The sequence below is a fragment of the Chiloscyllium plagiosum genome, chromosome 18 (assembly GCF_004010195.1).
Source record: "Chiloscyllium plagiosum isolate BGI_BamShark_2017 chromosome 18, ASM401019v2, whole genome shotgun sequence".
NCBI classification, from domain to species: domain Eukaryota; kingdom Metazoa; phylum Chordata; class Chondrichthyes; order Orectolobiformes; family Hemiscylliidae; genus Chiloscyllium; species Chiloscyllium plagiosum.
The window spans coordinates 64,077,981-64,094,691 of NC_057727.1; the positions used below are offsets into that span (position 1 = coordinate 64,077,981).

At 40.0% G+C, this 16,711-nt stretch overlaps 1 protein-coding gene across 4 annotated transcripts in view; it reads left to right on the forward strand.

The window, feature by feature from the left end:
- dock3 (dedicator of cytokinesis 3) overlaps positions 1-16,711 on the forward strand; it is a 918,089-nt gene that overhangs the window by 446,965 nt on the left and 454,413 nt on the right. For all 4 annotated transcript variants that reach the window (XM_043708484.1, XM_043708482.1, XM_043708483.1 and 1 more), the window contains exons 11-12: positions 4,337-4,397; positions 11,963-12,110. In XM_043708484.1, coding sequence (XP_043564419.1) covers positions 4,337-4,397; positions 11,963-12,110 — 209 coding nt within the window. The remainder of the gene's footprint in view (positions 1-4,336; positions 4,398-11,962; positions 12,111-16,711) is intronic.

A 16,711-nucleotide genomic window follows, 5' to 3' on the forward strand; every position in this document is an offset into this window, starting at 1 on the left:
GTGACATGAACCCACGGTCCCGGTTGAGGCCCTCCCTATGGTTACCGAACTTAGCTATCAGCCTCTGCTCGGCCACTTTCCTCTGCTGCCTGTCCCGAAGTCCACCTTGGAGGATGGTCACCCGAAGATCCGAGGCTGAATGTCCTGGACCACTGAAATGTTCCCCAACTGGGAGGGAACCCTCCTGTCTGTTGATTGTTGTGCGGTGCCCATTCATCCGTTGTCGTAGCCTTTGCTCAGTTTCCCCAATGTACCATGCCTCTGGGCATCCCTGCCTGCAACGTATAAGATAGACAATGTTGGCTGAGTCACAAGAGTACCTGCCATGTACACGGTGGGAGGTGTTCTAAGCAAAGAGTGCAGTGATTAGCTGCACCAACTGTTCAACCAACTGTTAGACTGTTCAACCTGTGTCATCAGTTGTTTTTCCAAAGATGCAAACTTAATCTTTGAAAGAAGAGGTAGGAAAGGAAGCATGGCTGGATATGGAAGGAATAGGTATGATGTAAGAAATAATTTTCAATCGGAAGATGTAGAATCCATATGGCTGAGAATAGGAAATAACAAGAGGAAGAAGTCACTATTGGGAGTATTAATTAGGCTATAAAACTGTAGCTATCCAGTAGGACTGAGAGTAAATCAAGAGGTAATAAGATCATGTTTAAGCAAAATGCAAAACATTAATTATGAGTGACGTTAATCTTTATGTAAATGAGGATAGTCAGATTATCAGGTAACCTTGAAGAAAAATTCAAGTATGTGTCTGGACAGTTTTCTAGATTCAGCCAGGGATCAGGCTATTTTGCATCTGGTGATATGTAATGTGGAAGTTTTATTAAATGATATCAGAGTAAAAGATCCTCTAGGAAAAAATGATCATAACACAATGAAAATTATCATTCAGTTTGAGAGGGAGGAATTTATGTTGTAAACAACTATGCTAAGCTTACATAAGGAGAATTACAAAGCAATAAGGGCAGAGCTAGCTGGAGTAGCTGAGAAAGGAGTTTAACAGCAATTGAGAAAAAAATGGCAGATGTTTAAGAAGATATTCTACAACTCATATCAATAAACTAGTGAGAAAGAAGGATTCTCTGAAATGGAATAAGGGAACCACGATAAGTAAGGGCAGTTAATGCTATCATCAAATTGAAAGAAAAAAACATACATTGTGGCATAGATTAGTGCTAAACCAGAGGATTGGGAAAGCTTTAAAAACCAACAAAAAATGACCAGAAAGACAGAGAAGATATAATTTTTGTACTATCAAGATTGACAGTGAGAGCTTCTTTAAATATCTAGAAAGGAAGAGCAAGGGCAGAGTGAACATTGACCCCTTAGAGAATGAGGCAGGTGAAATAATAATGAGGAACCAGGAAATGGCAGAGGAGTTGAATAAATATTTTGCATCCGTCTTCACAGGAGAAAGCACTAATTGCATTCCAAATTTACTAAATAATCAAGGAGCCAAATGAAGAGCAGAAATAAGTTTAATAATTATAAAATATACTAAGGCAGCAAATGGAATGCAAGAAGTAGCTGCAGTACACTGGTAGTAATCTTCCAAGAATCCACAGCTTTTGAAAAAGTCCCCGTGGATTAGAAAGCTGCCAAAGTACCATCTCTAAGTAAAAAGGGAGAAGACAAAAATTAGGTCAACTAATTTAGAATTTAGAAATGATCAAGCAGAGTCAGTATAGCTACATGAAGGGGAAATCATGCCTGAAAAAATTTTTAGAAATCTTTGAGAAAGTTACAAATAAGATAGCAGGAGAAGCAATGGATGTAATATATCTGATTTTCCAGTTGGTTCCACATGTTAGGCTACTTAAGATAAGAGCACACGGTGTTAGAAATGGCATATTAGTATGGATAGAGGATTGGCTACTAAAAGAAGATAGAGTGTTGGGATAAAGGGTGCATTTTTCAGATGGCAACCCATAACTAGTGGAGTGTCACAAGGATTAGTACTGGTTCCACAATTATTCGCAATGTATAATAATAGTTTGAGTGAAGAAAGTTTATGTACAACAACCAAATTTACAGACAACACAAAAATAGTTGGGCAGACAAGTGGCAAGGATGCAGAAAGAGTTTACAAAAAGATCCAGACAGGTTCTAAAGTGAATGGTCAAAAACTTATTGAAGCATAAGGAGGCTTGACAGAATAGATATGGAGAGGTTGTGTCTCCTTGCAGGAGAGCCAAGGACCAGAGGGCATAATCTCAGAATAATAGGTTGCCCATTTAAGATAGAGATGAAGAGAGTTTTCTCTCAAAATTTATGGAATTCTTTACCACAGATGTCTGTAGAGATGGGTCATTCAATCTGTTCAAGGCTGAGATATATTTAAACAGTAAGGGAATCAAGGATTATGAGGAAGAGGCAGGGACGTGGAATTGATGACCAACATTAGTCCATTTTCTGGTAGCAGGCTGAGTGTCAGATGAGGTCAATTTTTTGTGGTCTCAGTATTTTTCCCTGATTCATTGATACTGTTGCAATGGTGGGTGGGATTGTGCTTTCATGTTCTCGTGGGCAAAGCTGCCAGTCCTTGTACAGAACATTGGAACTTGTCCCTGTCACTAGAAATTGGTTAGAATGTGGCACCATAGTTTCTTTGGGAGCTCCTATTTCTTGATGAAATCTAGACTGTATGCCCTCTCCAAACCCTGACACTACTGACTATCAATATGGTGAATAACATCCTACAGTCTGTAAGCAAATGACCTTTCAATCTTCACCAGTTGATTATGGTTAATGCTATAAAACAAATCAGTTAGTAACATGTTCAAACTGTGACCAGTACTTCCAAGACATTTCCCTTTCATGTATACTCAGGTGCATACATCACTTATCAAGATCAGTTCAAAAGGTTCTATTCAGGTTGGCATGAATCCTATCTTCCAGTGTTACCTTTTTCATGAGTATATCTCCTATGCTGGGACCTCAGCCTGATCCATACCTGCCTGTACTTCAATTTCATGTATGATCTGAAATTCCCTAACTCCTTGTGTCAGTCCATGCTGCTGCTTGCACAGCTGTCTCACAGCCCTTTAACTATGTTTCACACAAGTATTATTTCATTTGCACAGAGCCTATTTCCTAGCTACCAGTCACAATGTCTCATAAGATCGTAGGAACAGGAGTAGCCATTCAGCCTTTGAGCCTATTCCACCATTCAGTAGGATCATGACATTCCTCACATCCACTCATCTGCATTTTCCCTGTAACCCTTGATTCCCCTATGGATCAAGAATCTATCTCAGTCTTAAGTACACACAAAGACTCTGCTTCCACTGACCACTTAAGTGGGATCTTATGAAAAGTTCTTTGAAAATCTAAATGCATCACAGCCACTTGTTATTCCTTTTCTTTTCTACTAGTTACATCCTCAAAAAAGATTCTAACACATGTAGTTCTCTTATAATGCCATAGTTCGGTTCCTATGCGATCTCGCTTTAGAAGAAAATCATGCAATGCCAGCACCATTTAAACTAACTGGGCCAGTATTGTGTTATAGCTAGTACAGGTAAGGAAAGCTCGTGTTCTACAAATATCGGTCTGAATTCAGTAATTGTGTTATAGCCAATTTGTGTTGTAGCAACATGTGCTTAGGAGAACCATCTGTTAAGCATAACTTACCTTTCATAAACCTATGCTGACTTTGGCCAATCCTGTTAATGCTTTCCAACTGTTCTGGTATCATGTTTTATTGTCATAGACTTGATTATGCTCTTGTGAAATAGGGATTTTGTTTTCTTTTGAATGTTAAAATGTTGGCATTGGATAGGAAGTAGTAGCCAAATTAAGTTTTTAAGAATAATTTTTTACGTTAAGAACATATTTCAAAGAATTTAGCAGCAAACCGTGCTCATGAAATATTGATAAAACATTTTCCCCACTACAAAAAGGTTTCATACAAACTCTGGTATAATTCTACACATTAAGAGCTTTATAGATGATTAGTGTTGGCATAAGCATGTTTCAGGAAGTATTGTTTGTGTACATGTCATGGGACATCTTTGGTAACATCATTAGATAAATTGCAAACAATCGTGAGAAAAAATAATGTCTCCTTGGTTCCAAACCATTAACTAATCTAGTTACTTAATGCTGATAAGTGTAAAAAAAATGATTTTTCATGTGAAACCTTTCATTTCAGTTTGAAATGTTTAATGAGATAATGCTGATAATAGTGAAGATATTTAATATATACAGAATTAATTGCCTCTTTTCGGCCTCTAATACATTCTGATGTTAACTATAGTTTTTTTTTCCTGTAGTTCTCATTCTCATTTTCATGTCAACTTTGTTTTTATGTTTGGACTTTCAGGATCTCAGTAATAAGGATCTGAAGCGAGATCTCTACATAGTTGCTCATGTGATACGAATAGGTAAACCCTTGATATTTAACAATAGACTGTTATGAGCTTGAATATGAATTCATTCACATGCTATCAGACAAGGCGGACAGGTTTTCAATTTCCACTCGGAATAAGACTCTGACATAGAAAATACAGCCCAGAAACCAAGCATCATTATTATTCTGAAGTAATACATTCTGAATGTTATTGTGGATTATAATTGCTGAGGATCTGTAAAATACCATTGAAGTACCCGGTAAAAGGCCAGTTTCATGGGTGAATGATGGGAAGGCGAGACTTTAATATATTAATGGGGTGTTAAAGGCTGTAAAGCAAGGGCAATTGACTTACTGTGTGACCACATTCAGGCTTAGACATTTTGAAAAGAGCTTACACCTGTTGTGTTCAGGAAGCAAAGTGCTTCCATGCATGTGCAATTGGGGCCCTCATAATATAATAGTTGCAATTTTAAGGGACAAATGGGTATACCATCGTGCACAATAACTTTGGTCATGCTCTGGTTCCAATCAACAAGTAGTCTGAGCAAAAATACTTAAAGGAAACACTGCTGGTAATGGAGGGAAAAATACAAAAGGTTGTCTTAATCGTTTTTTATAGAGGTAGAATGACCTGAATAGTCTTCCCAGCTCCAGAAAAATACTGAACCATTACAAGCTCTGGTTCAGATCCCATTCCACCATCTCTCCCTCCCTACTATCTCCATTTCCAAATTTACAGTTTCTGAATCCATGTCAGGCTTTATTGTAAGAAGGGGCTTCCCTGTATTATGACATGCGCAATTAGGGTCATGCTTAGCAATAGTTTCATTATGTCTTTGCTTATAATAACGCACTCATTGAGCTGTCGGGCACAGGATGAAGAGCCCATAAATATCAAGTTTAAAAACATGATATGACAAGAGATAATAAGGAATTTCTTCTCTTAGAAAGCAGTGGACACTAAGCTATTGAATGCACTTGAGCTACTTTAGAAGGATATTTGATTGGCAGGAGAGTCATAGAATCATAGAGGTGTACAGCACAGAAACAGACCTTTCGGTCCAACTTATCCATGCTGATCAGATATCCGAAATTAATCGCATCCCATTTGTCAGCACTTGGCCCATATCCCTCTGAACCCTTCCTATTCATATAGTCATCCAAATGCCTTTCAAAGGTTGTAATTGTACCAGCCTCCACTACTCCCTTTGGCAGCTCATTCCGTAGACACACCACCCTGTGTGTGTAAAAGTTACCCCTTAGGTCCCTTTTAAATCTTTCCCCTCTGACCTTACAGCTATGCCCCTTAGTTTTAGACTCCCCCACCCCAGGGAAAAGACCTTGTCTGTTTACCTAATCCATGCCCCTCATGATTTTATGGACCTCTTTTAGGTCACCACTCAGCCTCCAACACTCCAGGAAAAATATCCCTAGCCAATTCAGCCTCTCCCTATAGCTCAAAACCTCCAACCCTGGCAACATCCTTATAAACCTTTTCTAAATGCTTTTAAGTTTCACAACATCTTTCATTTAGCAGGGAGAACAGAATTGTACACAATATTCCTAAAGTGGCCTAACCAATGTCACACACAGCCACAGCTTGACCTCCCAACTCCTATACTCAATGCACTGACTGATAAAGGCAAGCATACAAAATGCCTTCTTCACTATCGTATCTACCTGTGATTCCATTTTCAAGGAACAATGAACCTGCACTCCAAGATCTCTTTATTCAGCAACATTTCCCTGGACCTTACCATTAAGTGTATAAGTCCTACCCTGATTTGCCTTTACAAAATGCAACGTCTTATATTTATCGGTTTCTCCTCGGCCCATTGGTTCATCTGATCAAGATTCTGTTGTATTCTGAGGGAGCCTTCTTCGTTATCCACTACACCTCCAATTTTGGTGTCATCTGCAAATTTACAAACCATACCTCCTCAAATCATTTACATAAATGATGAAAAGCAATGAGCCCAACACTGATCCTTGTGGCACACCACTGGTCACAGGCCTCCAGTCTGAAAAGCAAGCCTCCACTATTACCCTCTGTCTTCTACCATTGAGTCAGTTCTGTATCCAACTGGCTAGTTCTACCCAATTCCATGTGTTCAAACTTTGCTAATCAGTCTACCATGAGGAACCTTGTCAAATGCCTGATTGATGTCCATGTAGATCATGTTCACCTCTCTCTCCTCATCAGTCCATTGCTTCTTCAAAAAAACTCAATCGTGTTAGTGAGACACGATTTCCCATGCATAAAGCCATGCTGACTATCCCAAATCAGTCCTTGCCTTTCCAAATATATGTAATCCTATCTCTTAGGATTACCTGCAACAACTTGCCCACCACCAATGTCAGGCTCACTGATATACAGTAAGCTTTTGCTTACCACCTTTCTTAAATAGTGGCACCATGTTAGCTAACCTCCAGTGTTCCAGCTCTACAGTCACCTGTGGTTATCGAGGATACAAATATCTCAGCAAAGGACCCAGCAATCACTTCCATAGAGTTATAGGGTACACCTGATCAGGTCCATCTTTATGCATTTTAAGATGTCCAGCACCACCACCTCTGAAATATGGACATTTTTCAAGAAGTTGATATTTATTTCTCCATGTTCTCTATCTTCCATGTCCTTCTCAACAGTAACCACTCATGCAAAATACTTGTTTAGTATCTTCCCCACCTCCCACAGTTCCACACATAGGCAGACTTGCTAATCTTTAGGGGGCTCTATTCTCTCCCTAATTACCCTTTTGTCCTTAATGTATTTGTAGAATCCTTTTGGATTCTCCTTAATCCTATTTGCCACAGCTGCTTCATGTCTTTTTTTTCCCCTCCCGATTTCCCTCTTAAGTATACTGCTATTGCCTTTATACTCTTTTATGGAGTCACTCGATCTCTATTGTCTACACCTGACATATGCTTCCCTCTTATTCTTGACCAAATCCTCAATTTCGCTATTCATCCAGCATTGCTTACACCTACTAGCCTTGCCCTTGACCCTAACAGGAACATACTGTCTCTGGACTCTCTTTATCTCTTTTTTGAAGGCTTCACATTTTCCAGTTGTCCATTTACCTGTGAACAAATGCCCCAATCAACCTTTGAAAGTTCTTGCCTAATTGTGTCAAAATTGTCCTTCCTGCAACTTGGAGCTTCAACTTTTGGACCTGTTTTAAAACTAATAGAATTATGGTCACTGGCCCCAAAGTGCACCCCCATTGACACCTCAGTTGCCCACCCTGCTTTTTTCCCCCAAGAGTAGGTCAAGTTTTGCACCTTTTCTGGTAGGTACATCAACATATTGAATCAGAAAATGTTGTTGTATACACTTAACAGATTGCTTTCCATCCAAGCCCTTAACAGTATGGCAGTCTCAGTCTGTGTTTGGCAAGTTAAAATCCCCTGCCATAACCACTCTATTATTCTCAATTTCCTGCTAATGTTTTGATGGGGAGTTCTATAGTACAATCTCAATGAGGTGATCCCTTTCTTATTTCTCAGTTCCACCCAAATAACTTCCCTGGACATATTGCCAGGAATATCCTCCCTAAGTGCAGTTGTAATGTTATCCCTAATCAAAAAAAGCCACCCCATCTCCTCTCGCACCCCTTTCTATGCTTCTTATTACATCTATACCCTGGAACATTAAGCTGCCAGTCCTGTCCATCCCTGAGTCATGTCTCTATAATCACTATGGTAGCCTAGTCCCATGTTCTCAACAATGCCCTGAATTCATCTGCCTTATCTGTTAGGCCTCTTGCATTGAAATAAATGCAGTTTAATTGATCAGTCCTACCTCATTCTCTGCCTTGTCCCTGCCTGCCCTGGCTGTTTGATTTGCCCCGTTTCCTAACTATACCGGTCTCAGACTGATCTCTTTCCTCATTATCTCCCCAGTTCCACCCACAAAGTTTAAATCCTTCCGAGCAGCTGTAGCGAATCTCCCCACTAGTACATTAGTCCCCTTCCAATTCAGGTGCGATCTGTTCTCTTTATACAGGTCATTTCTACCCCAGAAGAGATTCCAATGATCCAAAGATGTGAACCCTTTTTCCCTGCACCAGCTCCTCAGCCACACATTCATCTGTTCTATCCTCCTATTCTTACCCTTACTAGTTCGTAACACTGGGAGTAATCCAAATATTACTACCCTCAAGGACCTCCTTTTTAAATTCTTGTCTAGCTTCCTGTTTTCTATGTTGTTAGTTCCAATGTATACAGTGACCTCCTGCTGGTCCCTCTCCCTTTTGAGAATATTCTGCACCCCATCTGAGATAGCCTTGATCCTGGCACCAGAGAAGCAGCACACCATTCTGATGTCTTGCTGTCGGCCACAGAAACATCTGTCTATGCCTCTGACTAGAGAGTCCCCTATCACAATCAATCGCTTGGAACCTGGCATGTCCCTAGTTACATTAGAGTCAGTCTCAGTACCAGAAATCTGGCTCCCAGTGCTACATTCCCCTGTGAGTCCATCACCCCCTACATTTTCCAATACTTGTTTGAGTTGGGGATAACCACAGGAGACTCCTGCATTACCTGCTTCCCTCTCCTACCTTTCCTGGAGGTAACCTGACTGTGCCTTGAGTTTATCTCCCTTCCTGCAACTGCCATCCATCACACCCCGTAGCTCCTATAAATTCCTCATTGTCTCTAACTGCTGCTCCATCCAATCCATGAGATCCAATCGGATTCACAACCACACTTGCTGCAGATATAATCATCAGTAACATGGAAGCTCTCCCTAATCTTCCACATCTGACAGGAAGAGCACATCACTCTACTAAATGTACCATAACAATCTGCAGACCCAGAAAATAGCACAAACTTAGTACCTATGTTTTTGTATTTTTAAACTTTAATCAAGTGACAGATCTCAATAAAACATATAATTGATAAAGAACCCACTCTACTCACTATTGTAGATTTACTAAAAAAGAGTAAGGTTACACTTTAAAACCGCCACCCTGCTGTGAGCTCCTCTCACAGGATTATCCAAGGTCAGCTGTGAATTTCACTATTTGTTAACTTTTCTTAGACATATTCCAATGTACTGAGATACTTGAAACTGCAGAGGCAGTTAGCTGTGCAGGTTACCGCTGGGTCAGAGAGCTGTTGTTAAGGAGAGCTTTAACTTTCCAAATATTGACTGGAAATTGAGTAGTTTAGACGGGTCAGTTTTTGTCCAAAGTGTACAGGAGGATTTTTTGACGCAGTATGTACATAGACCAACAATAGGTTAGATTACATTGGATTTGGTACTGGTAATGAACCAGGCCAGGGGTTAGATTTGGAGCTAAGTGAGCACTTTGGTGATAGTGACCACAATTCGGTTATGTTTACTTTAGCGATGGAAACGGACAGGTATATACCACAGGAGAAAGTGAGGACTGCAGATGCTAGAGATCAGAGCTGAAAAATGTGTTGCTGGAAAAGCGCAGCAGGTCAGGCAGGAGAATCGACGTTTCGGGCATAAGCCCTTCTTCAGGACAAGCGTTACAGCTGGGGGGAAAGGCAATTATCATGTGATTAGGCAAGATTTAGGATGGATAGGATGGGGAAGGAAACTACAGGGGATGGGCAGAATTGAAATGTGGTGCTTATTCAAGGAACAGCTACTGCGTGTCAGGCAGGGAAGAAGTGGTCGAGCAAGAGAACCGTGGTTTACTAAAGAATTTGAATCTCTTGGCAAGAGGAAGAAGGAGGCTTATGTAAAGGTGAAACATGAAAGCCCAGTTAGGTCACTTGAGAGTTACAAGGAAGGACCTAAAGGGAGAGCTAAGAAGACCCAGGAGGGAACATAAGAAGTCTTTGGCAGGTGGAATCAAGGAAAACACTAAAGCTTTCTATATGTATATCAGGAATAAAGGATTGACTAGAGTAAGATTTGGGCCAGTCAACAATAGTAGTGGAAAGCTGTGTGTGGAGTCCGAGGAGAGATGCTAAATGAATATTTTTCATTAGTATTCACAGAGGAAAAAGACAATATTGTCGAGGAGAATACTGAGCTACAGGCTATTAGACTACACAGGATTGAGGTTCATAAGGAGGTGGTGTTAGCAATTTTGGAAAGTGTGAAAATAGGCAAGTCCCCTGGGATGGATGGAATTTATCCTAGGATTCTCTGGGAAGCCAGGGGAGAGATTGCAGATCCTATGGCTTTGATCTTTATGTCATCATTGTCTGCAAGAATAGTTCCAGAAGTCTGGGGAATAGCAAATGTTGTCCCTTTGTTCAAGAAGGGAAGTAGAGACAACCCTGGTAGTTATAGACCAGTGAGCCTTACTTCTGCTGTGGGCAAAGTTTTAGAAAAGATTATAAGAGATAGGATTTCTAATCATCTAGAAAGGAATAATTTGATTAGGGATAGTCAACACGGTTCAAATGAAGGGTAGGTCGTTCATCACAAACCTTATTGAGTTCTTTCAGAAGGTGATCAAACAGATGGATGAGGGTAAAGCGGTTGATGTGGTGTATATGGATTTCAGTAAAGCATTTGATAAGGTTCCCCATGGTAGGCTAGTGCAGAAAATACAGAGGCATGGGATTGAGGGTGATTTAGCAGTTTGGATCAGAGATTGGCTAGCTGTAAGAAGACAAAGGTTGATGGTTGATGGGAAATGTTCATTCTGGAGTTCAGATACTAGTGGAGTACTGCAAGGTTCTGTTTTGGGGCCACTGTTGTTTGTAATTTTTATAAATGACCTGGATGAGGGCACAGAAGGATTGTTTAGTAAATTTTGAAGATGGCACTAAGGCCAGTGGAGTTGTGGACAATGCGGGTTGTTGCAGGTTACAGAGGGACATAGATAAGCTGCAGAGCTGGGCTGAGAGGTTGCAAATGGAGTTTAATGCGGAAAAGTGTGAGGTGATTTCACTTTGGAAGGAGCAACAGGAATACAGAATTCTGGGCTGATACTAAAATTCTTGGTAGTGTAGATGAGCAGAGAGATTGCGCTATCCATGTGCATAGCTCCCTGAAAGTTGCCACCCAGGTTGATAGAGTTATTAAGAATGTGTACAGTGTGTTAGCTTTTATTGGTAGAGGGATTGAGTTTCGGAGCCATGAGGCCATGTTGCAGCTGTACAAAACTCTGGTGCGGCCGCACTTGGAGTATTATGTACAGTTCTGGTCGCCATCATATAGGAAGGATGTGGAAACATTGAAAAGGGTGCAGAAGAGATTTGCTAGTATTTTGCCTATTATGGAAGGAAGGTCTTATGAGGAAAGACTGAGGGACTTGAGGCTGTTTTTGTTGGAGCAAAGAAGGTTGAGAGGTGATTTAATAAAAGCATACAAGATGATCAGAAGGTTAGATAAAGCGGACAGTGAGAGCCTTTTTCTTCAGATAGTGATGGCTAGCACAAGGGGACATAGCTTTAAACTGAGGGGTGATAAATGTAGGACAGATATAGTAAGGGCATGGAATGCCCTGCCTGCAACAATAGTGGACTCGCCAACATTAAGGGCATTTAAATGATCATTGGATAAACATATGGATGATAATGGAGTAGTGTAGTCAAGTGGCCAACTTCTGTTTGTATTTCTTATAGATTTATGTTCATCTATTCCTGTGTTCTTGTAAGGTCGGATGTTATCGAATGACTCGAAGAAAGGCCCTCCTCATGTGCAGTATCGGCGCCCATACGGTTGTGCAGTGCTGAGTATGATGGACGCTTTATCGTCAATTGCTGAACTTCGAGAGGAAAAGGATTTTGTGCTGAAAGTTTACACGTAAGTGACGTATGTTCAATGTTACTAAGAGATTGATTTACAGGCTGCAGTCTCCCAGAAATTTACAGGGTTCTAGATGTGGTTAGGAATGTGTATATTGTAATGCACAGGGTATCGCAGTAATGTGGGACAGATTTAATGGATCAAAAGGCTTTTTCTTCTCTGTAATGTTTGTTTACAGGCAGATATAATTCTGCTGAGTTATTTCACATGCTGTTATTCAATTTTCTTTAGATATTTACCATTTGTCCAAGTTGGGACCAGCATTTTTCCTTGAGCAAGTACTGGTGGTCTACCTTCTTGAAGTGCTGCAGCACATGTGAAAAGGAGTTCAAGGATTCGAAAGTAACAGCAGTGATAAAGAGAAACAATATAGTTCCAAGTTACTTGGTGTGTGACTTGAAAGGGAGCTTGCAGGTCGTGATATGCCCACCTTGTTGTTCCTATTGTTCTTCTGAATGTGGAGGTGCTATTGAAGGAGGTTTGTTGAGTTGGTGCAGCACACTTTCTATATATCTTTCTGTAAGAAGTGAGATTTTACTTCTAAGTGTTGGATTGTCATATACCTGAATTGCAAGCAGTAGACTACTTTTTAAAAATGTAAACATGTGTCCAAACCCCTGGTAGGGTTTGGGCATCTCTGGCAAAACCAGAGATTTATTGCTCGTCCCTAATTGTCATGAGAGCAGTTAACAATCAACCACATTGCTGTGGAAGTAGGGTTACACGTAGGCTAGACTAGGCGAGGATGTTAGATTTCGTTTCCCAAAGACATTAGTGAATCACATGAGATTTTACTATAATAGATAGTAGTTACATAGTCGTCATTAGGTTAGCTTTTAATTCCAGATTTTTATCAGGCTTGATATTCACCATTTACCATGAGGGGAAGGCAGTGGCAAAATGTTAAAGTCACTGGACTGGACTAGGAACCCAGAATAATATTCTGAAGATGTAGGTTTGAATCTCACCATGGCAGATGGTGAAATTTGAATTCAGTACAAATCTGGAATTAAAAGCTACCCTAATTACAATTATGGAACCATTGTTGATTATCATTAAAAATCCAACTGGTTCACTATTGTCCTTTAGGGAAGTAAATCTGACATCTGAGCTGGTCAACATGTGACTGCATCTACAGCAGTGCGACTGACTCTTAACTGCCCTCTTGAATTGCCTAGCAATTAAAAGGCAATTAGGGCTGGGTAATAGTGGTGACCTTAACAGTGACACCCATATCCCATGAGCAAATTTTTTTAAAAACTGCCCTTCGCAGGTCAATGACAAACTGCAACTTGAAAATCCAGATGTCTTTTGCTAGGTAGCCCAAGAGTACCTGGTGTCGGCTTGTTTCATACAAATAACAAATTCAGTTTCTCCAACTGTTATAAGACTTTGCATAATCAATTAGTGAACACCACTGTGTTCATTTTTGACCTTTGAACTATGAAAAAGTTTCTCTTCAATACAGCAGTGTCCAAACTTCTCTTTTTCCCAGTTTACATTCCAAAACAAATATGTAGTCTGGTGTGCCAAACCGCGTAAGGAGCAAATGATAGACACAAGTAAGCAAGAGATTATTCATTTTCTGATTTCACTTCGTCTGAGATTGAGCATACTGTTTTACTGGCATCGTCCAGTAGATTCCCAGAATAGTTTATGACTGTTTGTGTGATGCCTGCGCATACTGTTTACAGTGAAAACACGTTCAAATTGGAAACTAGTCAACCATCTCCATCAGTCAGTTAGAAACTGATGAATAGACCTCACAGGTGCATTTAGGTGTGCACATTGAACCCTATTTTTCTCATATGGTGGCTTAGTGGGAATTCCACCAAACCAGCAGATACGGTCTAAATGATTGTTGTGATTGACCTTAAGAAATGTTGTTAAAATTCTTTATTGTTGTACTGAGTGTTCAACACTAAACGGATTTACAGTGCTGAGATAAACAAAAATTATCAGGCTCTCTTCTACTGAACATGCAGGTGGCTCACTCTCCGTATGACTAAATTTTCACACTGATCTCCAAAGATGAGGGATTTTTTGGATCTTACTGATGTCTGTATTCTCTCTCTGAAGTGTTTCACTGATACCTCTACCTTTCTCTCAGTATTTCTTTCTCTCTGTCTCGCTCTCTTTCATTCTCTCTGTCCTCTTCTGTCTCTCTCCCTCTCGCTATCTCTATGTCCGAAGGATTTCTTAACCTCTATCCCTCTATGTGCTGAGGAGTGTACCAATTTATTTCTTTCCTTCTCTCTCTCTGACTGAGGTGGTTCATTGATCCTCTCTCTGAGGGCTGTTGCCAATCTCTCCATTTCACTGTGGAAGGGTTTTATCGATCTCTTTCTCTCTCTCTCTTTCTCACTCCCCTTACATTAAGAAGGGGTGAATGCACAAGATTATGGCTTTGAGGAACAGCCATAGGTACTGATTTTTTTGCTTTCAGGTGTTAACTGGCTATGTATTATTATTAACAATCTATTATCAACATCATTTTTTTTATTTCCCATAATGTTGTAGATTTTACCAGGTTACTCAGTGGTAAATATAGGATCTCAATCATGTAAATATCAGGGGAACTGAAAACAATTAAGTTGTGCAACAAGACCTGTCTAATGATCTGCACAACCTATCATGGTAGTACATTATATTAAAATTCTGTATGTGTGGAGATATGTGCAATTAAATAAGTACATCAATATTTCTGACGACACTCCTGAGTGCCAAACCATGTTATTTCCATCAGTGAAGTAATGGGATTGTTCATTACAGCAAGTGTTTCTTATTTTATTAAAATAATAGTTACTGGAAGTAGACATTCACCTAAACTAGCAGCCAGCTTGATTCAATAAGAAAAGTTAAATATTTTTAAAACCAGCAGTTTCACAATTTATTTGATATATTTAACTTATTTAGGAAAAAAATATGAAATAAATGCCTGGAACTACAATTACTAGAGATATTTTTACTTGTAATAAACCTTTATGCCTCTTTTGTGCTCAGTAAGTATACAAAATTAGTTATATCTGTCTTCACATCCTCTTCCAATCCCAGTGGAAAAGTATGATCTCTTTTTGTGAAATACTGGCATTGCGATTGAAAACAAATCTTTTGTTTTACTCAGAGTGCTGAACATGCTTTAGGAATCTCAATGAAAGGACTTGAAAATATATTGTTGCCAGAGGAAGGTGGCATAAAAGCATTCAAAGATCTTGGACAGCTACACTAAATTTTACACTAGCATGAAAACAAATTAGATTAGATTCCCTTCGGCCCAACAAGTCCACACCAACCCTCCAAAGAGTAACCCACCCAGACCCATCTCTCTCTGACTAATGCACCTAACACCATGGACAATTTTGCATGGCCAATTCACCTGACCTGCACATCTTTGGATTGTGGGAGGAAACCAGAGCACCCAGAGGAATCGCACACAGACACAGGGAGAATGTGCAAACTGCACACAGACAGTCGCCCAAGGCTGGAATGGAACCTGGGACCCTAGTGCTGCGAGGCAGCAATGCTAACCACTGAGCCATTGTGCCGCCTCAATCTTGGAGGATAAACTTGCAAGTAACAAAAAGGATAGGAAGAGCTTTATTAATTATGTAAAAAGTGTGAAAGCGAACATAGGTTCCATAGCTTCACAGGATTTGATTAAACAATTTGGCAATAGTTAAGGCACATTCAATTTTGGCTTTTTGTTTCAAAAGAGAATGGAAATATGAAAATAAGGAAATGTTGCTAAAACAATACAGGGCACTAGCCAGACCACATATAGAATACTGTGAATGTTTTTGTTCTCTTTTTCTAAGAAAAGGCATTCTGACACTGAAGTCAATCTACAGAAGGTTCACTAGATTGATACTGTGCATGAAAGGATTTTATGAGGAAAGATTTGGCCTGCATGCACTACCATTTAGGAAAATTGAAACTTACAAGATTCTTAGGGGGTAGATGCGGAGCGGAAATCTTAAAAGTAAAAATTTATTTGATGGAAACTTATTTGATGGGTGGCATGGTGGCTCAATGATTAGCACTGCTGCCTCACAGCACCAAGGTCCCAGGTTCGATTCCAACCTCGTGTCTGCGTGGGTTTCCTCCAGGTGCTCTGGTTTCCTCCCACAATCTAAAGATGTGCAGGTCAGGTGAATTGGCCATGCTAAATTGCACATAGTGTTAGATACATTAGTCAGAGGGAAATAGCTCTGGGTGGGTTACTCTTCAGAGGGTTGGTGTGGACTGGTAGGGCTGAAGGCCTGTTTCCACACTGTAGGGAATCTAAAAATAAACTATAACTTCAGGAGCTACTTTCTGATATAAATAAGATGGGCATCCATTTGGATGAGCAGAAGCAGAATTTCTGACTGCTTGTTGGTTTGAAGCGGCTAATTTGAGACTGTGGAGATTGTCATTTTAAAAATCCCAATCATGATACCCATTTGACTGGAATGAAAGTATCAAACGACAGAGATGTTTAAAATGTTTAAAAAACTGATAAATCTGTTGATAAAATTACTATCAAATTGTAGCAAAGTGGAAAAATTGATGAGGCATAAAGTACGCTTGAGGAAGCCATAATATGTTGAAGGAAGCCA